This window comes from Lampetra fluviatilis, chromosome 2, assembly GCF_964198595.1.
Source record: "Lampetra fluviatilis chromosome 2, kcLamFluv1.1, whole genome shotgun sequence".
NCBI lineage: Eukaryota > Metazoa > Chordata > Hyperoartia > Petromyzontiformes > Petromyzontidae > Lampetra > Lampetra fluviatilis.
The window spans coordinates 12,851,162-12,875,369 of NC_136276.1; the positions used below are offsets into that span (position 1 = coordinate 12,851,162).

The following is a 24,208-nucleotide window of genomic DNA, read 5'->3' on the forward strand; positions in this document are numbered from 1 at the left end:
CGTTCTTTCCCCTAATGATGGTAATAGGTGTGGTGCTGCAGGTTACCATTTTTTTATGGAATTAAATAGCGATTTGTGATCGCGGGCCATTGAGGCAGAGCAAGAGAGCAACACAACCCCCTACCTCCTCGTGGTGCCGGACGGGCGGCGCTGTCGTGGGCAGTGCTGTGGGGGGATTCCCAATTCCGATTGGCCTTTCCCCTCATGGCGTTTGTAACCACCAGAGCGACCAAATTGGGGCTTTGGACGGGTGCGAGGGGCTGGTAAATCCTCCACCTTCAATTAATTACCAATAAACCACGACCATAAAATGTAATAAAGAAGCTTGTGCCGGAGGTCCCGGGGGGACAGGCTTCTATGACGTCTTCTGGCCAAACCCCATGTGGCGGAGCCAGGAGACTGAATCCTTACCCTCGGGGCTCCTCTAGAAACAACAAAAACCACTACATGTGGCCAAGTGAAATATTCGAACGCTCACTGCGGAGGAGAGGCTGTCACTCCTCTGTCGGGAGCTGGACCGGTACCGCCTGGATCTCTGTGGTATCCAGGAGGTCCGGTGGACTGGCTCTGGCTCCTGCCACAAGCAAGAGGTTTCACACACACACAAACATCGGAGTGACCCACAAAGCCCGAGGCATCGATAGAAAAAAAATGAGCTCCAATCAATTGCATTCAATCAACATCTATTTATAAATGTCCTTAACGATCAAGTTAATTGAGATCAAGTACTCCAAAGGAAAATGCACTACCACTAAAATGTTGTGTCCGTGCGAACCAATCAGCGCACATTACCCTCTATGACGTGTGGATCAGAATAGCGGAAGACCAGCTGAAACGTGTGCAATTAAATGTATAGGCAGAAAGAGGAGAACGTGGCTTTGAGAACGTACTCGGGCTACGGATCACACATCGACTGTTGAGAAAAGCAAAGTCGACTTGTGCCGAACACATCGTTCGAAGGGCTCCTCTGGCTGACACGAATGACATCGTGGCAGCCACAGGAGGAGAAGGCACCCCAGCAGCACCTCCAGCATGGAGACGGAGTGCTGAAATCAGCTCGCGTGCAGGTGCCATGTGGATTGTTACATCACTCGATCATACTGGTAGGAACCTCTGGTTACACCAGCCCACAGGGGATTATTGTGTCCGTCCGTCGTGCAGGGAGGGGCTGGGTGGGGAGGGAGGGGCTGGGTGGGGGAGGGGAGAGTGGGGAGGGGCTGGGTGGGGAGGGTGGGACTGGGTGGGGAGGGTGGGGAGGGGCTGGGTGGGGAGGGGCTGGGTGGGGAGGGTGGGGAGGGGCTGGGAGAGGTGGGGCTGGGAGGGGAGGGGCTGGTCACCCCGTGGTGCCCTTATAAAACTCAACGTTTAACCTACTCACGCCGCTTGTGCCCGCCCTCACAGTCGGGCATATTTGCGGAATACACCACGCCGCCGTTGACCCTGCAGGCCATTGACCGAGCAACCCAACGTTCCTACCGGAGGAATGTGTTGATAAGTGGGGGTGGGGGGGGTGACTTGGGGAGGAATTAATCCAGCAGTGGATTTTTCATTGCTGAATATGACCATTTGTGTCGATGCAAGTGTGGAGGAGGGTGGGGGGGTGGTCAGTGTGAGATCAACGTCCAGCGACAAGCGGATGGGCGGTGGAGTCACGGGGAGTTCTCAGCAGCGGCGGGTTTCGCGAACGTTCGCCTCGCCGCAGCTCACGAGGCTCCCGTCGCTCACCACGGCGCCAACAGCGCGGCCGTCGCAGCCCGGGCGCGCGGAGCCACGTGCCGTGAAATAATTCAGCGCGCCGCCCCTATCAACACGATACAGTAACTTTATTCTCTATGTACATCGTGTTCATATCACCGTTATAGAAAGAAAGAAGAAGACGAAAAAAAAGAAAAGCACACGCGTGCGGCACGCGCTCGCTCACTTTGACAGAGTGGTGGTGGTTCCCATGTAAAAACTGCGCACAGGGTTCCGTGCGTGACTGGGTGATCGAGCGCAGACAGGCGCATCCGAGTCCCGCATGCCCCGATGCGTCATCCTCCTTCTTCGAGCATCCCTCTCCTCCAAGCGGGTTGGGTGGTCGTTCGCACAGGGCCTTATCTCACGCAGGGCCAGCGCGTTCACATGCGAGATATGGATCGTGGGGGCCTTTGTTGTCGTGGGAAATGCGCCCCGTTCCCCCACCTATTTCACTTTGTTTTTGCTTTCGTTAATGATGAGTCTTTTTTAAAAAAACAACAACAAAAGCCACGATAGATTGCTCCACGGGGACTCGTCTGAAACGAGTGCCGGCCGCGTTCTCTTCTCTGAAGCTCAACCGCGAGGACGTGTGGAGGGGTTGGGGAGACGCAATTGTAAAATTGAGAACAGCAGAAAAAAATACAACGGATGGCGAGATTCATCGCCGGCACATTCGCGGTGCGCGTATATTCTTGCGCGGGCGTGCGGCGGCGCAACGGGGACCGCGCGGGCTGTGAAAGTTGCTCATCGTCAACACGGCACATTCAGCTGATCATCGCGTAGCAGCGTGTGTGTGTGTCGTCCTCTCTCTCTTGTGGGGAGTGGGAGTGCAGCGGTCAGGGCCCTGCACCACAAACACAGCCCGTGGCCAATAACAGTGAAGATTATTTGAAACGGTCCTGGGTCTTCTCTAGGTCGACGCAGCCTCGCGTGAGTACATGCTGCGGAGTGTAAACATCGGCACTGGGGAGACAAAGGTGGCCAGGTGTGGCGCTGGCCACTCACCCCCTCGCGTGCCGTGCCGGCCACGAAAGGTGCTCGCTACCAGCTCTTGCCCAACAGTCTGTTAAAGGCTATACAGGGAATCTTTATCTTTGTGTGTCCTCTCTCTTGCCATCACCATCGGCAGCCTTGAGTATGCGGTAGAAATGACGCATTGCTATGGCGAGGCTTAGTCTCTATATATGAGAACCATTGTTGACTGATATTTAACTGCTATTCGGATTATTGATTCTGGGGAGACGATGGCTGGGGTTTCAACGTGTGATCGTCTGACCACAGGTTAAATGCTATACACGCATGCACATACGTACATACGAACACGCACGCGCACACCACTACACACACACACATCACGAGTCTTTAGGTGCCAGTCCTTCACGAAGCCCTCTCTGGCTTCATCGGCGCTTCCCCACCATCGCCGCTCACGACGGGGACAACGACAACAACAACGACAACAGCGACTGACAAGCGGAGTCCGTCCTCACGGCCGGTCAGGGGCATCGCGGCCACCGCCGCCGCCGCCGTCACCGCCGCCGCGTCACTTGCACACGTTGACCCACGCGCTGCTGTGGCACTCCTCGCACACCACGTAGCAGCACCAGTGGAACTTGCAGTTGCAGCGCTCCATGCGGCTCTCGCTGATCTGGTTGTGGCCGCGCCCGCAGCACATGCTCTCGCAGCCGTCCGCGCCCGCGCTCGTCCGGTTGCACACCCTGCCCTGGGTGCCGGGCCACTCGCTGCCCGCGCCGCGTTCGCAGAACGTAGGCGAGCGCTCAAAGTACAGCAGCTCCCCGTCGTCGGGAGGTCGGTAGCGGCGGCCGGTGACCTGGGCCGAGGAGGAGCCCTGGTGATGGTGGTGGTGGCCTCCGCCGGACACCAGAGCCAGCGCCGGGCCGCCGTGCCGGTTGTGCGGCGCCAGGAACGCGGCGAGGTGAAAGCGGTCGCGCAGCGTGTCGCCCACCGTGCGGAAGTCGGGGCTCACTTGCCAGCATGTCTTGAGCTGGCAGCTCCCGGAGGTGCCGTGGCACTTGCACTTGCGCCTCTTGTGCTCCAGGACGACCTGCAGGAGCGACGGGAGGAGAGGAAGAGGAGGTGGCGGTTGTGTGGTGTGGCTCGCTTCTGAGCGATGATGGACTTTACGTCGCGGTCGGAAAAGGGGCGTCTCAAAAAATTCAAGTCACACTTAAACAGTCTCGTTTACAAGGGAGAGCTGGGTCATGAAAGCAGCACAGACCATAAAATGTGAAAAAACCGCAGCATACGATATAAAAGAGGAATTGCGAAACAAACGTGAAGTATTAATCGATTAAACATGGAGTGGAGCGTTTCAGTGAGACTTTTTAAAATGAGGGCACAATGAGGCACGGTTCAACGCATCTGCACATTCTCCAATCAATGGATCCAACTGCCGTTAAACAACAGATGTGAAGATAATTATTTGTTTAAACAGTAGAGGAGATTCAACGTGGTTGCTCATAGCAGGAGCATCGCGGCAGAAAAAAATGACACGACTTTGGATTGAGTGCAAATACACAGCAACCAGAATTTGATTCCCTACCACGGCTAATATCAGTGACGAGTGATGTCTGAACCAATCCTGGGACCCCCCCTCCCCCAGTCATGAATCCGCACTGCGACAGCGTGTTCGTCAAGCAGTGTTCTAAACAAGCTCCACGATCTACACGAGATGCAAGGAGGCCTTTATCCAGCAGTTGTAATGACAAAGGGCTGTGAATGATTATGTTCGCGGATTACAAAGACCCCAGATTTATAGGCCGGTGTAGTGAGAGCGGTGGTGTGCGCCACGCGTCGTTATGATTAAAGCTCTGAAGCCTTTCATTCTCACCGTCGCCCCAGGGCCCGATACGTTTTTTTTTAATACGAACAAGCGAGGCCCTCGATAAATTAACCCTGGTGGCCACGGCGCCTGCCAGCATTCCGGCACTTTGAAGGTAACGGTCGGAGGATGGCGCAGAGATCTGTGAAACTCCCAAACCCACTGGGGTTACGAAGTGACTCGGGGAAGGCAGTAAAACGAGTGGGCCCGTGAACGCGTCTGAGCCACACATTCGTTCTTATCCCCCCCATATGCGTGCTGGGCTTTCTCCGGGCGCCCCAGGGGTTCCTCCCACGAAACAAAAATAAATGCCCCTCAAAGTTACTTGCCAAATATCCCAAAGCAGGATTCTCGTTGAAGACGATTCTTGAGACTCGTTGAGGCTGCCCTGGCTAAAGTAGTACGATTATAACGTTTATTCAACGTGGATTACATTGAAGCATTTCCCCTACGAGGTGTCCACACAGCTGGACCAGCGCCCTACCCCGGCATCTGAAACCCATTTTGGCTCCAGTGTGTCCCCAAGCTCATAACGTAATTTAAACATAAGCATGTAGCATCCATATTTAAACATTATCGGATCACCGTTTTATAGACTGTATCTATTCTACGTTAAGCCGATTAGACACAACTTACGTGCATGAATAGATGCGTACGCATGCTATCATTAACGTGCGTATTGTTTGTGTGTGAAACGTTTGTATGTTGAACTTTTGTCGGTGACATGTAGCCAACCGTGCTCACCGGCGGTGCAGGAAAACAACATCCCGAGTTCGATTCCCAGCTACGGCGAACATCGGCGGCGGGCAATGGCCGAAACAGTCCTGGCCTCTGCTGTTTTCACCAATCCACAGTGGCCAGCGTGGTGAAGTACGGTCAAACACCCCCTAGCACGATCAACACGAGTCGAGAATCCCTCTGTTTCATCATGGGACCTCCTTTGCCAGTAGCAAAATATACTAATAGGGTTTTTCCCCTTTTTTCTGGCAACAAAACTGACACCTTTTGCAAGGAATCATGCTTACATTAACCACAATACTCGCCTTTTGGCGTCATCTGGTCGAACACCATATGAGACTAGGCTCTAAAGAAAGCTGTCTCTGGTGTGGACCAATCAGTTTCAAAGACAATGCATAAATTATCAGAGTATTATTTTGTGTTTGCATTTGACTGCAAGTATTGTGGTTAATGTAAGCATGATTCCTTGCAAAAGGTGTCAGTTTTGTTGCCAGAAAAAAGGGGAAAACCTCTATTAGTAATCCCTCTGTTGTCACTCTGCACTGGCAAGAGGAGCCGGATGCCGTGTTCATGTTCTTCTCACGATCCTCCTCCTCCTGTACTCTGAGCACCACAAGTCATCCGCCTTGACGGACGTCATTCACTGATACGAATGTCGAAACGACGTGGATCAAATGTATTTGCAGGGTAGGTGGAGGCGAAGGCCGAGGCGACGGATACGAGAAAGGATGGACGATGCTGTGAGCGACGTTGAGTGCGGGTTGGGACGACGCAAATCAAGTCGTGGTGTTAATAAAGCGACGACGTTTTTGCGAAACGACGTCAAATGGGGAGACGTAAATTGGAGTCTTACTGGAATGTAATGTCGAGATGATATTTATTGTGAGGGTTTTTCCATTTATTCTGTAAGATTTAAAGAAAATTCTGGCAAAAGAATCACATTAACAATAGCACACACGTAAAAAAAAATCGCTGAATTAAATTAACCATGTCAGGATTCCGTATTCACTCCACATATTCGGTGTTATATTATCATTTTATTTCCCGAACTTCTTCTTCTTCTTCTGCCGTTTCAAGTGGGCACACACGCACGCACGGGCACACACACACACACGGGCACACACACGCGGGCACACACACACGCACGTACACACACACACGGGCACGCACACACGGGCACACACACACGCACGCACACACACACACGCACGCACACACACACACGCACGCACACACACGGGCACGCACACACACGGGCACGCACACGCACACACACACACGGGCACACACACACACACACGGGCACACACACACACACGGGCACGCACACACGGGCACAAACACACACGCGCACACACACGGGCACACACACGCGAGTACACACACGCACGCACGCACACGGGCACGCACGCACACACACGCACACACACACGCACACACACGGGCACACACACACACACACGGGCACACACACACGCACACACACACACGCACACACACACACGGGCACACGCACACGGGCGCGCTCCTCTGGGAACCCTTGCAAAGCAAATGGGGACGCTGTTGTGCATTTTTGTGGCGAGAGGCCTCGCTGCTGCATCTGCAACTCGCAACTCCTCGCCCCCGGGGCTCAACCGCGCCCAGTTAAGGGCCGTTGTAAGATTAGTAGGGCCGGGGCTGTATGGGCTACATGGGCTACATGGGCTGTATGGGCTACATGGGCTACATGGGCTGTGTGGGCTACATGGGCAACATGGGCTGTGTGGGCTACATGGGCTACATGGGCTGTATGGGCTACATGGGCAACATGGGCTGTGTGGGCTACATGGGCTACATGGGCTACATGGGCTGTATGGGCTACATGAGCTGTATGGGCTACATGGGCTGTATGGGCTACATGGGCTGTGTGGGCTACATGAGCTGTATGGGCTACATGGGCTGTATGGGCTACATGGGCTGTGTGGGCTACATGGGCTGTATGGGCTACATGGGCTGTGTGGGCTACATGAGCTGTATGGGCTGTGTGGGCTACATGGGCTGTATGGGCTACATGGGCTGTATGGGCTACATGGGCTGTGTGGGCTACATGAGCTGTATGGGCTACATGGGCTGTGTGGGCTACATGGGCTGTATGGGCTACATGGGCTGTGTGGGCTACATGGGCTGTATGGGCTACATGGGCTGTATGGGCTACATGGGCTGTGTGGGCTACATGGGCTGTATGGGCTACATGGGCTGTGTGGGCTACATGGGCTGTATGGGCTACATGGGCTGTATGGGCTACATGGGCTGTGTGGGCTACATGGGCTGTATGGGCTACATGGGCTACATGAGCTGTGTGGGCTACATGGGCTGTATGGGCTACATGGGCTGTGTGGGCTACATGGGCTACATGAGCTGTGTGGGCTACATGGGCTGTATGGGCTACATGGGCTGTATGGGCTACATGGGCTGTGTGGGCTACATGAGCTGTATGAGCTACATGGGCTGTGTGGGCTACATGGGCTACATGAGCTGTGTGGGCTACATGGGCTACATGGGCTGTATGGGCTACATGGGCTGTGTGGGCTACATGGGCTACATGAGCTGTGTGGGCTACATGGGCTACATGGGCTGTATGGGCTACATGAGCTGTATGGGCTGTGTGGGCTACATGGGCTGTGTGGGCTACATGGGCTACATGAGCTGTGTGGGCTACATGGGCTGTGTGGGCTACATGGGCTGTGTGGGCTACATGGGCTACATGGGCTACATGGGCTGTGTGGGCTAAATGGGCTGTGTGGGCTACATGGGCTGTATGGGCTACATGGGCTGTGTGGGCTACATGGGCTGTATGGGCTACATGGGCTGTATGGGCTACATGGGCTACATGGGCTGTGTGGGCTACATGGGCTACATGGGCTGTATGGGCTACATGGGCTGTGTGGGCTACATGGGCTGTATGGGCTACATGGGCTGTGTGGGCTACATGGGCTGTATGGGCTACATGGGCTGTATGGGCTACATGGGCTACATGGGCTGTGTGGGCTACATGGGCTACATGGGCTGTGTGGGCTACATGGGCTGTATGGGCTACATGGGCTGTATGGGCTACATGGGCTGTGTGGGCTACATGGGCTGTATGAGCTACATGGGCTGTATGGGCTACATGGGCTACATGGGCTGTGTGGGCTACATGGGCTACATGGGCTGTATGGGCTACATGGGCTGTGTGGGCTACATGGGCTGTATGGGCTACATGGGCTGTGTGGGCTACATGGGCTGTATGGGCTACATGGGCTGTGTGGGCTACATGGGCTGTATGGGCTACATGGGCTACATGAGCTGTGTGGGCTACATGGGCTGTATGGGCTACATGGGCTGTGTGGGCTACATGGGCTACATGAGCTGTGTGGGCTACATGGGCTGTATGGGCTACATGGGCTGTATGGGCTACATGGGCTGTGTGGGCTACATGAGCTGTATGGGCTGTGTGGGCTACATGGGCTACATGAGCTGTGTGGGCTACATGGGCTACATGGGCTGTATGGGCTACATGAGCTGTATGGGCTGTGTGGGCTACATGGGCTGTGTGGGCTACATGGGCTACATGGGCTACATGAGCTGTGTGGGCTACATGGGCTGTGTGGGCTACATGGGCTGTGTGGGCTACATGGGCTACATGGGCTACATGGGCTGTGTGGGCTACATGGGCTGTGTGGGCTACATGGGCTGTATGGGCTACATGGGCTGTGTGGGCTATATGGGCTGTATGGGCTACATGGGCTGTATGGGCTACATGGGCTGTGTGGGCTACATGGGCTACATGGGCTGTATGGGCTACATGGGCTGTGTGGGCTACATGGGCTGTATGGGCTACATGGGCTGTGTGGGCTACATGGGCTGTATGGGCAACATGGGCTGTATGGGCTACATGGGCTGTGTGGGCTACATGGGCTGTGTGGGCTACATGGGCTGTATGGGCTACATGGGCTGTGTGGGCTACATGGGCTGTATGGGCTACATGGGCTGTATGGGCTACATGGGCTGTATGGGCTACATGGGCTGTATGGGCTACATGGGCTAAATGGGCTGTGTGGGCTACATGGGCTACATGGGCTGTATGGGCTACATGGGCTGTGTGGGCTACATGGGCTGTATGGGCTACATGGGCTGTGTGGGCTACATGGGCTGTATGGGCTACATGGGCTGTATGGGCTACATGGGCTACATGGGCTGTGTGGGCTACATGGGCTACATGGGCTGTATGGGCTACATGGGCTGTGTGGGCTACATGAGCTGTATGGGCTACATGGGCTGTATGGGCTACATGGGCTGTGTGGGCTACATGGGCTGTATGGGCTACATGGGCTGTATGGGCTACATGGGCTACATGGGCTGTGTGGGCTACATGGGCTGTGTGGGCTACGTGGGCTGTGTGGGCTACATGAGCTGTATGGGCTACATGGGCTGTATGGGCTACATGGGCTGTGTGGGCTACATGGGCTACATGGGCTGTGTGGGCTACATGGGCTGTGTGGACTACGTGGGCTGTGTGGGCATACATGAGCTGTATGGGCTACATGGGCTGTGTGGGCTACATGGGCTGTGTGGGCTACGTGGGCTGTGTGGGCTACATGAGCTGTATGGGCTACATGGGCTACATGGGCTGTGTGGGCTGCATGGGCTACGTGGGCTGTGTGGGCTACATGAGCTGTATGGGCTGTGTGGGCTACGTGGGCTGTGTGCTGGGGAGAGCGACCTCCTAAGAGAGGTGTGAGTCACCACGCCATCCACGTGCCGCAAATACACGTCCCTGATGTGAAGGAGGGACATTGCCAGAGGCGTTCCCATGCAATCTTCATGTTTTCAGTAAAGAAAAAAAGCTGCGCGCGTTAATGATGCCCCTAGCAAAGTGTTTGCAGACTGCACGTACACACGCACAGATTTACAAAAGACAAAGATCCCCATATCGAGCCTTTAACAGACTCTCGGAGCAAATGCTGTTAGCGAGCACCTATTAGCGCCGGCACGGAACACGAGTGGGGGGGTGGGTGGCCAGCACCACGTCCGGCCGCCTTTGTCTCCCCAATGGCGATGTTTACCCACCGCACCAGCTAATCATTTGAGGTTGAGTCGGCCTAGGGGAGGCCCAGGGCCGGATCAGATAATCATCACAGGTGTTGCACGTGTGTATGTGTAGAACTTCATTTGCACCGTACGTAGTAGGTGTTGGCCCTGAGCTGGAATCGAACTCAAGTGGCTGGGGTTTGCAGCGCAGTAACCGCCACGCTACCGCTCCCCGCACGACACGTACACACACGCACATTCTTAACGCAGGTACATTTTTTTTTCTCGTCCGCAGCTTCGTGCGAATGTGTTTGGGTTATAGATTATGTGTTTACAGAAGGGAGTTTTCAAAAAAATCGTTAGGAAAACACCCCACAGTCTCTTATTCCGAATGCAAAGCATGCGTGCCCGTATCCTGTACGGCGTGGAGATAAGTGACGTGAGAACAAAGATAAGAGACCCCCGATAGGTTTCACGGCAAACGGCGTGCGGCGAGAATGGGGGAGGCTGCAAAAACACCGCACGCGCTCGGCTCGAAGACGACGACGACGATCCAGGGGCGCATGCGAGAAGAGCGAACGACTCCTCTCTCTCTCTTTCTTACGATCAGTGGAAACAAGAAGATGATCGGTGTATTCGGCACTTTGCTTCGTTCATCATTTCGTAATTTTTTAACATTTTTAAACTTAGCTTTATGTAAAACCCCCACCTCTCGCTCACTCTCTCGCTCACTCTCTCGCTCGCTCTCTCTCTCGTTCTGCACGCAGCCCCCCTCGCAGTCCGACGGCCTCCTCATATCACCATGCAGAGCTCCCCGTCATCTGCCACCGAGCACACGGCCTCCTCCCTCTCTCCCTTCGCTGTCCAGACAATGCACGCCGTATTGTAGCCCAAAGCCAAGCCTGTCGCGTATTATCTAATACAGACAATCGTGAGTGTCTGGGTGACTGATATATATATGCATTTCTAATGATGGTCCAGATGGGCTTAGATGGCTGACATTTGGCACAAATGCAGTCGAGTCCATGCGAATAACTAGAACAATCCGAAACCACAACCATTTCGCTTTGCCCCCCATCCTCGCCACCACCTCCCCCACCCAAAAAAGAAAATCCAGAGTTTTGAATGCTTTCACTCATGGGACCGATCAGACGAGGTCTTAGAACGGCTCTCTCGTCGTGGCTAGCAGACCTTGATATCGGCATTTAAGCTCCCGAACACATTTGCCGTAATAAGCAAGAATAGAACGGGCTCATTGGGTCGGGTCAGCCCTGACGTTCTACGTTACTTTCGGTCCCGTGCTAAACACTAAACAGTGTATCCGAGCCAGTCCTCAATAGACCGATTAACTTCTCTCTCGTGGAGTGCGATTCCAAAGCAGAGAGAGAGAGAGCAGGCAAATATCGCTACAGGTCACACAATAATGCAACCCGATCCGATTGCACCACATTTGTGTATCGCTCCAATCGGGAACTCCAGGCTAAATCGTTTTTTGTGTGTGTTCAACGGTAACCATCGCATGTGGATGAATCATCGTCTCTAATCATCATACTACAGACCTGAGAAGGAGTAGGTCTGTCTTAATAACATCTCACCTGGTTATGGCCCCAATGTTTTTATCTGCTATGAAGAAGCGCCAATGCCCGAAATGCCACCTATTTTATACTTTTGACTTTTAAGGCCACACAGTGTAATTGACGAACATGTTGAGGATTTGGCGATGAGTATAATCATTAATATATATATTCATTCGGTCGCTCGGTTTCGACTTTATGAGTATCATCAACAGTGCGGTCTGCTTGAACAAATTCCGCTGAGGAAAAAAAAACCGGTGGTTGAAAAAGCTCATTCGCCAATGAACTGAAATGTTGGGTAATTTTATTTATTTTTTTACGTGGTGAGAGAGACCCGTGTTTATTTATTCTTTGTATATAATCTCAGTCCTTATCGCCCGATAGCTTAATCTGGTTCTAGCCTTGCTCAACAGATATGAGCCACTCCCTGCCCATGCCAAAAACTCACTCGGACATATGTGTACAATACACTGCGGATTTACACGGCGCCTGAATACGACCATGTCTCAAGATGCAGTGCTTTAACAGCGAGCATGTGTATTTTACACCGAGAGGCAGTCAGTGTCAAAGGAAACAAGGGGAAAGCATTGCGCCTAGGCTTGAACAGGAGGCAAGCAGTCCACAGCACAGAAGCCTGGGCTTGGATGGGAACTCCAGAGCATGAGCGCAGCAGTAGAGAATTGTATGACCCCAAATGAGTGAAGCCTGTTGACTGGAGCTTTCGATAGATAGTGAGTAGATTCAAATTAGATGAGACGGTTAATTTAGCATATTACTATCTCACGTTCAAATGCATCACTTTGTGAACTGGGATTGTGCAAATCAACATGCATATCCTAATAGGCTGTACGACTCTACATAGACAGACGTGGGACATTTGTAAAGCGAGCGCTCAGCTGTATGTGCATTATCACACGTTACTGACAAAACACACGAACGTAATTATATCGTGTACAAAAATGTGAGTATTCAGCTCATTAATTTGTATTTGGATTTATTTAACGGTGTCTAAGATGAACAATGAACTCGTTCATGCATCAGCTCAGGCCGTCTTGTCGCAGGGGGACGGTCACTCGAGATCTCGTCAAGACGGTCCAATACGAACTTGCCTGTCGTATGAAATTCTGTTGCTACTGGGGACTCGCCCGATTGTAACCCGGCCAGACGGACCAAACGGTTTCCCCAAAACTTAGAGACACAAAAACCAGAGTAAGTAAGGACCAATTTGCAAATCCTGTTTGCAAATATATGCTGCCTTGATAGCTACGTGTCATTTGCCTAGCACTCCAATTCGCAAATAATAAAAAAAAACGCAGAAAACATTTATCAATAACATCGTGGCTTTAAAATAAATAAAGTATATAACAGACGTTTCGGGCAATGTTCCTCCTTCATAGCACGCGCTGATTCCAATACGTGGCGCAAAGCGTGTGGAATAATCCACGCGTATGCATTCCCATTCAGAAACTGAGATGCGCCATGCACACGGTAAGTATACACCGTGCAGTCTACAGGCACTTTAAACATAGATTCTGAAGATGCTCAATGCAGCACGTGGGACGAAACGTCACGCAGAACGAAACGAAGTGCAATCCGCAAACGCATCGGGTGAGAGCTGGAATATGTGACCGTTGATGTCGCAAGACAGGTGTGTTATGAAGTAGTATTAAGCTGCAGGCCACTGCTACCCACTCAACTTTCACTTGGCTGGCTCTTTGATTGACACTTGTAACCCAATATACAATAGCAGTCACGAGGTGACGTACACCACATCAATGGCGCGCGATGCTCCATATCATGACACCATTAGCACAAATACTTTCACTCACAGGGTAGACTGTCTATATACATGCTGTACTGTATTGTTAATTACAGTACAGTACTAGCAACATTCACAGAACACGGACGGCTGCTTGCGTTGTGGCCGAAACGTCGTGAGAATTGTATTTTATGATGTTTTATTTTTTTTATTTTATTATTTCCCTTCTACGTGACTTTACCGAAAAAACCAAGAATATTCACAGAACACCTGAAAACCAAGCAGAGCGGCGCTTATTTTGACGGAGCACACCCTGCTGACTAAGCCCAGAGAGGTCGAAACGCTCCACCAGCAGGCTGATGGAGTAAGACAGTTGGTTTTATTTTGTGTTACCACGTGGCACTGACCCCTCTGTCTGATTACTTGTTAAGGTCTTCCTCATTTACCCATACAAAACCATAGCTGTGCATTCATATTGCAAAGGAATATTGGCTCGTACAAAATTGATGATTTTCTTCTTACATAGGGACGACTTCAGAGCGGTACAGTCGATTGAGTTGATTCATCGAGCAATCATTCTAACTGACTATCGATTACTCGGGCCCCTTTAAATATTCGGGGGTCTCCCCACATCCTACCTCCCGAAGGCTGGAAACCCCCTACAAGCCACGTGCATCGTGACGCTGCTGATCATACCAATAACGTCACCAAGGTCCACCCATCAATTCCCGGCCAGCGGCACGCGAAAGTCCGTTCATGTTACCCGACGAGTCTCTTAATCGAAAGGATAATCGGTAAGCAATTGCTTGAATGAATTGCTCTCCCAGATCTAATCAATGTGCTGCATCGTTACCCCCCTGGCCTCAGTGCGAATCGAACCCTCGGATCCTGAATCCCCCCCCCCAAAAAAAAAGTAAACTGGCTCAGCGTCTTGCTGGCTGCAACTCTCCAAGTGGCCGTGTCAAGCGAGACGAACTGGGCGCAGCTTGTGTCACGGCACGCCTGGGCGACGCGGCACCTGCAGCCAAACCGCAGCTCACGGCGCATCGCTGCTCATCGCTCGGGGTGAAAGTCAGTCCCCTTTGTGCGCGGCTCCACACCCATGGCGAGGGGGACCCGCGGTGGGCAAAGCGCGGCGCGTGTCTCCCACAACCTCTCCCCGGTACTCCTACAGCACCCAGCTCTAGTATTACCACAGACCCATACACACCACCCCTATAGCACCCAGCTCTAGCATTACCACAGACCCATACACGTTACCCCTACAGCACCCAGCTCTAGCATTACCACAGACCCATACACACCACCCCTATAGCACCCAACTCTAGCATTACCACAGACCCATACACGTTACCCCTACAGCACCCAGCTTTAGCATTACCACAGACCCATACACACCACCCCTATAGCACCCAGCTCTAGCATTACCACAGACCCATACACGTTACCCCTACAGCACCCAGCTCTAGTATTACCACAGACCCATACACACCACCCCTATAGCACCCAGCTCTAGCATTACCACAGACCCATACACGTTACCTCTACAGCACCCAGCTCTAGAATTACCACAGACCCATACACACCACCCCTATAGCACCCAACTCTAGCATTACAACAGACCCATACACGTTACCCCTACAGCACCCAGCTTTAGCATTACCACAGACCCATACACACCACCCCTATAGCACCCAGCTCTAGCATTACCACAGACCCATACACGTTACCCCTACAGCACCCAGCTCTAGCATTACCACAGACCCATACACACCACCCCTATAGCACCCAACTCTAGCATTACCACAGACCCATACACGTTACCCCTACAGCACCCAGCTTTAGCATTACCACAGACCCATACACACCACCCCTATAGCACCCAGCTCTAGCATTACCACAGACCCATACACGTTACCCCTACAGCACCCAGCTCTAGCATTACCACAGACCCATACACACCACCCCTATAGCACCCAACTCTAGCATTACCACAGACCCATACACGTTACCCCTACAGCACCCAGCTCTAACATTACCACAGACCCACACACGTTACCCCTACAGCACCCAGCTCTAACATTACCACAGACCCATACACACCACTCCTACAGCACCCAGCTCTAGTATTAGCACAGACACACACACACCACCCCTACAGCACCCAGCTCTAGCATTACCACAGACCCACACAAGTTACCCCTACAGCACCCAGCTCTAGCGTTACCACAGACCCACACACACCACCCCTACAGTACCCAGCTTTAACATTACCACAGACCCATACACGTTTCCCCTATAGCGCCCAGCCCGAAATGTACTACTATCCCATGCACAATGCCCCTATATCCCATATAACCCAAATACGAACCCCACCTAGCTTTAGCCCTAAGCCTCCCAATAATCTAATCGGGTTCACGAGTCTGAGCGCATCTACTCCCCCATCCACTCCTTGCCTATGCCTAACCCAAACTTTTACCCCATACAATATTTATATCTTCTGCCTATTCTTATGTTTTTTCGGTAAAGTCACGTAGGTAAAAAACATTAAAAAGTAAAATAAAATAAAAATCACGACGTTTCGGAGGCAACACAAGCTTCCGTCTTCAGGTGGTACTGTCACAGCCACAACAGCTGTATCAAGTACAGCGACGTTTCCGAAACGTCGTGATTTTTATTTTATTTAACTTTTTAATGTTTTTTACCTACGTGACTTTACCGAAAAAAAACCTAAGAATATGAATCCTTGCAGTCACGAAAGCTTCAAATCTAGAATCTTCTGCCTATTTCCCTCTCGTCTATACGGATGATGCTGTCAAACGACGTGTGGGCTGAGGCTTTGCCAATCAGCTAGTGGTGTTAATAAAGTACGTGCGAAACGACGTGAAAGGAGGAGCCGCAAATCGGGGTATGACTGGAGGGTCACCATAACGCAATAACCCGAACGCCTTAACCCGAGAGCCGTGCCAACCCCCTCCATAACCCCCAAACCTCCCCCAGTCCCTGCTGCCTTCTCGCCCAGCTGAGCCCTCCCCCGCCTCTCTCTCCTCCCCATGCAGAAACCGCAATGCTGCTGATGTTGCATGGAGCGGGAGCGGGGGGAGACGGGGGAGCAGACGTCCGGTTGGGGGAGGGAGGCGAGAGGCGGGGGATCAGAAGCCCCGTTTGGTGGGTCGTGGGGGGGGGCGAGAGGCGGCGGATCAAGAGCCCCGTTTGGTGGGTCGTGGGGGGGGAGAGGCGGGGGATCAGGAGCCCGGTTTGGTGGGCCGTGGGGTGGGGGGCGAGAGGCGGGGGCTCAGGCGCCCAGTTGCGTAAACGGCTGACGGAAAGGGAAGGGGGAAAGGGAAGGGCGCGCCGCGCTGAGCACAGCTCCCTCGGGGCGCCGGGATGGTACTCACTGCGCGGAGCAGCGACACGCGGCGAGACCCAACCACCACCACCACCACCACCGCCACCACCGCCACAACCAAACAACAACAATAATCAGAAGTACGTCCACCATCCAGGAGGGGCCTCGCCGAGTCTCAATCCTCGCTGTCAGGAGGGTCCTGCTCTGAGATGTTTGGCTATTTACATTTTTTTCAAGGCGTTGTATATATTTATTTATTGCGTCAAGTAGCCAAAAGCTGAGTCTAAAGCGTCATCTTCGATAGGGTTCTAATTTTAGAATGTATGGCAGTTTAACCTTTGAGGTAATTTTTTGGAATCAAGGAATGTTGCATTTAGTCTCAAGGCCCACTTTCAGGATGTTTCAAGTGGTCTTTCAAGTGGCGTCTGAAGTGGTCATCGCGGCCACTTGAGATGAGGGCAATACGTGTTTACAACAGCGCAGCACTTGAAGGCGATGCATGAAAAAAAAAATATCGCGAACCAATTTGCCTGGCTGGCTTTTCCTGGCCGCATCGCAGCCCAACATGTTAAGAGTCTCAGAGCTCATGATGACATGATCCGCCAACTCTGCTTCCAAAGCCAGGCAAGCGCTATCACAGGTGCCTTGTTCAATGTTGTATGCGAGGTGGTCAGGAGATGGCAGAACACCAACGAATGCTTGAATCCATCTGTATTGGAGTTTCCGGTATTGCCACCTCATATGAGTGCGAGGTTTCTCCCCTCGTACTCGAGTTCCCTTCCACGGTGAGGACACACACGTTCATGGCATTTTCATGGAATTTGGAATTTTAACGAAATTTTAATGAGATTTGCCAAACATCCCAATGCTGGACCCTCCTTGATATTGGTATTGAGGCTCAGTGAGGATTTCCTGGATAAATAAGCCAGCAAGTATTACAGTTCACGTGTATGCATAACGGATATATATACATGACCTGCAGCTCCTTATTGCAACACCAGGTTTATACCATTCTGCTTGAATTTCCTAATATCTAACAATTATAATTATCTTCAGCCCTTTGCTTATCCACTGCTGGATGATAACCCACCCCCCCCCCCCCCCCCCCATGACCGTGTTGGTTTGGTTTATGATACTTCACCACGCTGGCGAGTGCAGGTTCGTGGAGGAGGTGGTGGTGGAGGTGGGGACAGGACCGGTTCACATGTTTATCTCAGTATAGTCGAGGACTGTTTTGTTGTTTTTACTGCCTTGCCCAAGCTTGATAAATTGCTTAATTAATTAATTTATCTTTAGTGACATGCTTACTCTTTTTCTCTATTTTACACTCCTGTGGTTTTTTTTATTTGTCGTTGTCACTTGCTGACCCGCCCATACTCAACGTTTCTGAAGAAGAGCTTCGTAGCCCATCGGATTCCCTCCGTTCCAAAGAAAGATCTACGATTCTGATATCACTCGCCACTCACGTCAACCGTGGCCGGAAATAATCTAACTCGGAGAGCTTGGTTCGTAGGGCAGTGGGCAAACCGCCGCACCGAAACTGCTCCCGGTGACACTGCAGAGCCGATACTCAACACAATCACGTGTTCATTGACTCCGATAATTACACTGGTCAACAAAAACAAAAAAACATTTTTTTCTGGCCTGGACTTTTGCAGCTGTTTTAGACTAATTCCAGGGTGCTGATTCCAAATCTGATCTCAGATTTGCTCTATCACATCTCATTATTATGCTATCGGCATACCCCATTTTCATTGATTTTACCCGAAATGAACTCTGTCACTTATGATAGCAAGTTGTTGCGAGTCAGTGACTGCTTTAGTGTTTAAATATGGTGCTGTATTTTTAGGATAGTGTGTTTATAATATAATTTTATGTAGATATCCATATTTATTTAATATTTTTCTTCTGCAGTTTTTATTGGAAATGCAATCTTTGATATCTCCAAAACCTGACGTGATAGACAAAAACTGATGCCAGATTTGGAATCAGCACCCCAAAATTACCTTAAACCCGTTGGAATACCTTATACCAGAAAAAAGTGTGTTGACCAGTGTTATCGGCGGCAAAGAACAACAAAAACAACATCACACGAACGCACGCATGCGCGCGCGCAAACGTAAATTGTGAACGTAATTGTAACAAAAATACCCTGAGCGTTTAAGACAAAGTCCGGCGCCCCTTTCGCGGCGCGTAATTGCATGGCAGAGCCACACATTCTGAGAAGCGCCGCGTTTCCTTTCACGTTCGGGCCGAGAACGAGAGCTCGTTAAAATGAGCGCGCGTTCTGGCAGATGCACTTGACGAGCGTTTACCACGATCGATGGCGAATTTGCGCGGCCGCTTTCATTTCGCTGCAACTGCATCTGCTTTGCCCTCGCCGTGGCAACGTGGATTGTTTTCACCACCAAGATCAGCCGTGACTGCCGAAAGAGACCGGCCACTGGGCCGTCGGTGTGAGCCAGGAAACGCAGTGACTTGTGACTTGGGTGGACCGACGGCCGTAATGTGCACGTCTTCAGCCTACGGAGCGAGTTACTTCAATAACTCGCTGTTTAAATAACTTGTTCTCTGCTTATGAGTCGTACGTTTCAGTGCAGCACCGCGGGGTGAACGGTTAGCACACTCGACAGAGGTCACCGGCGCGGCAGTCGAAACGATGGGCGTATTTTGTTAAATCCCCCAAGCCTCCGTCCGCCCAGCAGCAGTAGAGTAAGTGGGCTCACTACAGTTTGTCGATCGGCAGGTCGCATGCGGTTGGAGGGGCTCTCTAAGGCTCCATCTAGCAGAGGCCGTTCCGCCAACAGTGGCCGCGAGCGAGCAGTTGCAGGGCTGCGCCTTTACCGTCTCACTGATTTTTGTTTGTGTTGGAAAATGTTTGTCACGAAGCGCTGGTTCACTTTTTTGCGTTGTCCCTATGTTAGATGCGAAATACATTTCCACACGGTTTACAGAATAGCGCAATTGTTATTGCTGCTATCCGAAGGGCCCCATTACGTGCTGTGCGCTGCAGTTTGTTTGTAAGCAGTCACTTGTTTTGTTTCGGGAAATTTCATCTCTTTATTGATGCCAGCCCAGTTCACTTGGCTAAATGAGAGACACTGAGATAAAGGGAGACACAGGGAGCCGTGTAGACGCAAATAGAGAGAGAGAGACAGAGACAGGGGGAGATGCAGGGATATATGCTGACCAACAGAGGCAGAGAGCAATAAGGGAAACATTGGGAGGCAGACACAGGAAAACACAGAGAGGCAGGAAAACATGTGGAGAATGAGATAGGCATAGACAGACACACATAGCGAAGCATCGACAAACGTAGGGATACATAGACAAAGACAGACACAGGAAGACACAGATCGATGAACGTGGATAAAGAGATACATTCATGGAGACAAGGACAAACATCGTGACAAACACATGCCATTAACGACGATAGAGTGATATTGATTGAGAGAAACACAGCGGCAGGGAGAAACAGACCGCGAGATACAGAGACATCGAGAGAGAGAGAGGCAGAGAGACTGCCAGAGAGACAGGAGACGAGAGAGAGAGAGAGATGCAGACGGAGACCGGGAGAGGAAGCCAGCAGCCGGGGCGGATGTCAGGTTCATCCGCCAGGCCCAGGAGCTCTGAGGGCGCAGATGAAACTTGGGGAATTGGGACGGCCAACCCCGCATCCCCCAGCCTGCACCTGGGAAAACCCCACTCCACCAGTGTCATTCAGAGATGGCGAGACAAACAAAGACAAAGATCCCCCTTTGTCGAGCCTGATAACATTCTGTTGGGGCAAGTGCTGTTTGTGAGCGCCTATTGGAGGCTGGCACCGCGCATGTGGGGCTACACACCGCACCAGCTACTCGCTTGAGGCACACACACGGCCACAGACCTCAGTTACAGGGATGGAAGACTAAGCCCACCCCAACCGGCATTTTAACTCCAATCGCGAGGCTTGCAATTGCGAGCCGAGCGTTTTCACCACAGTGATGGTCAACATGTAATCACAGCCACCGAAATCTTTGCCGCTCCATCTCGCCATGGCAGCCTTCCTTCTGCTAGATTCCCTCCACTGTTGCACGGTTGCCTCCAGACCTCCAAGGACCACTCTTAAGAGTCTCATCACCTTTACAGTCCCGCTGCTCTAGGCCTTCCCCTCTGGGTACCACTCCAGTGCCTGTCTCGGCCACCTGCCCTCCTCCTCCACCCTGGGCACGGGACCCACTCGTTGCGACCTGATGACACCCACGACACTCGTACGCTCCGATCTAACGAGCTCCCTATGCAGCTGTCTAAGACTTGCCACGTCGCGGCGCGATGCAAATCGCCGTTGTTGATATGTATTATTATGATCATTAGCATCCGCGGCTTGAAATTCACAGTCGGGGGCCGAGTATTGGCCGGGATCTGGGCGAATCTGTGGGAGTGCCCGCCGCGGCGCTTGACCGCGTCGCAGCCTTCACCGAGGAGGGAGGTGTGCGGCATCGGCGGCGTGTCATCCGCCAAACTGCGGTGCCATCTGCTCCGGCTGAGGCAAATGCCTTCTCTATTCCATCGCAGCTAACACCACCGTCACGCTAAAGCAGCCGGCTACAGAGATCACTCCGAATAGCAAGTGTTATAGGAACGTGAGGGGGGGGGGGGGGGTGAACGAGATGATGGGAGGGAGTTTTGAAGCAGAGCAGCACAAGGAACGAAGGGAAACTCCGTTTCAGTCAATCTGGTAGACACCAAGTCCTTGACATTAGTGGAGGTATCAAGGGGTGCGAGTTCACGAGAACGATGATCGTGGTTAGCAACTGTGACAGAGTGACGGGGAAGCGACTGATCAGTGGGCGCACAGCGGCCGAGCGGCCAACGAATGGCATCGGTCAGACAGCTGCTTTTCGCATCGCCTCATCGCGGACAAAAGTCCGCTCTTATTCACGCAAACTCCAATCATCCTCGCAGCGGCTTTTGGCAAGCCATCGAACAATTGGACGGTTACGGCATCGCACGCTTTCTGATGCGCTTCTGCGGCCGTCCGGAACGCTCTTCCTTCCGATGTTAGGAAGCCACACTGGAATTATGCACTTTTAAATCATCTAGATTGAAAACTAATTTCTGTAGAACTGCTTTTTGGGTTTAGTTTGTTGTCCTCTCCCAACCCTCCCCCCCAGGACGTCCGATTAGCGCCGTTTCCTACGTACGGTGCAAAAGAAGCTCAACGTGCATCCAAACATTCATCCCTCGGTGTCTGCAGCAGCAGCGGCGACAGCAGCAGCAGCAGCAGCGGCGGCATAGTTACCCGCCGTCCGACGCGGTTGTTGTGCAGGCGAGTGCGCGCGTGGATGTCGCGGGACGTCTCGCGCGAGTCCAGAAAGTCGCGCGAGAACTTCTCCCCGAACTCGAGGTCGTGGCTGCAGCCGCCCCACTCCCAGGTGTCGGGCGAGCCAGGCGCGTCGGCCGGCACGTGCGGCAAGACGCCGTTGGCGGCCGCCTTCCCCTGGCTCAGCATCTGCATCTTCAGCTTGATCAGTTTGACGCGGAACGCCTCCTCGTCGCCCTTGAGCTTCTCGTCGCAGCCACACGTCTTGAGCTTGCCCAGGCTGCAGGCGCTCGCCACGGCGTGCATCACGCCCGCCGCCGCCAGCGCGTACGCGAACGCCGTCTCCCTGTAGCCTGGGCGCGCAGACGTTGCCGGACGAGCGGGCGATTGAGCGGGGCGCGTCGCGACACGCCGGTCAGATCGGTTGGCGCGGCCGCAGAATATACGCTCCGAATCGTCGTGCGCCGTTATCCTTTACGCCGGGTCATGCAACGGAGCGATACTCAAGCGGGCAAACGAGACCTAAGAGCAACACCAATTGAAATAAATGCTCACGCCGCTCATGGAGCAGTAACGTCAAATCTAAGGGCATAAGAATAGATTATTTATACAAAGCGTTTACTGAAACTTGTTTTCAAACAGGCGTAAAAAAATGAGACATGGTGGTAACTAACAACCACGATTACATTTTAAATAGAAGCTGAGTCGTAACGGAACACGGGGGCAGAGGAGGATCGATCTGTTCCCAGACGCCAGCTGCTCATCAGAGGAATCAGCGCGTGCCGATGATGTGCGGGGTGCACTGGGATATGGGTCAACTCGGCATTTTACCCATGAGCCAGGACTGGCCCCAACTTGACTAGAGTTAAAATTTTCGCAACTCGCAGCTCTGAGTCAAATAACGATGTCATAGGCCCTGCGCTGCAAGTCACGCGTGACATTCCGATTCACATAGGACCGACTTAACCTTTGCGATTTTAAGACACACACACAGATGCACACTGTTTGGAAGAGGAAGAAGTAGAACCATTATTCGAAATGTGCTTCCTTGTCCAGTCCGGCATAGACAGTCATCGTCACTCTTTCAAACGTGGTTGTTGATAAACTTGACGGCCGTAGCCGTAACACCGCACGTGACGGTGAACACAAATAGTACCACGAGTCAAAGTGCCTCGCGTATGAGAAGATATGACGAGCAGCAAGGAGAAGCGGCATCAGCAGAGACCGAAAGAGAACACAAGTTCAGGCCGACACCCATGGCTCAGCTCGACATTATATCACTGCCTTTGCTCTTTCCCTCCCCACCTGCTCCCCTCCGTTCAACTCCACTTACTTCACCAGAATTCACTCGCGATGACACATTACCCCTATTTAGACCAGAGGATGCTATTTTCAATTTCAAATGGCCCGTGTTGGTCGTCTGTGTTTGTTACTCTCACCTGTTAGTCTCGCAATCTATTATTATATTTTCCAAACGTCTTCCGCCATTTTCAATCCAATTCAATGTTTATTTGTTACACTAAAAAAATCCCGTTTAGCCAGTTACCCAGCTAGCTTCAGTGGCTATGGCCCGCAGCCACTAACAACAGAGTTATTGTGGGGGTAGTGAGGAGCCCAGCCAGCAGCCAGCCAGGAAACTCGAGGCATAGATTATTTATTATTATGATTATTATATCCACAGAGCCTCAATGAGTCTCCAGTCTGCAGTCTCCTTTCTGTAGGATCCTGCATTGTACCTTTGAGTATTTTGCCTATAAAGGTACCCGAAGGGCCCAAACAAAACCTCCACAAAAAAACCAAGGAGATGACGCTCAAAAATGCATACAAAAAAGTCAGCACCCTGCGTCGCTATCTGCTGGGT

At 52.2% G+C, this 24,208-nt stretch overlaps 1 protein-coding gene across 1 annotated transcript in view; it reads right to left on the bottom strand.

Annotated features, from left to right (window-relative positions):
• Positions 1–1,545: 1,545 nt before the first annotated feature.
• Positions 1,546–24,208, bottom strand: part of WNT10A (Wnt family member 10A) — a 45,307-nt gene continuing 22,644 nt past the window's right edge. Inside the window, exons 3-4 of the mRNA XM_078870050.1 lie at positions 22,327–22,700; positions 1,546–3,799 (exon numbers count right to left, since the gene is read on the bottom strand). Coding sequence (XP_078726176.1) covers positions 3,278–3,799; positions 22,327–22,700 — 896 coding nt within the window. The 3' untranslated portion in view covers positions 1,546–3,277. The remainder of the gene's footprint in view (positions 3,800–22,326; positions 22,701–24,208) is intronic.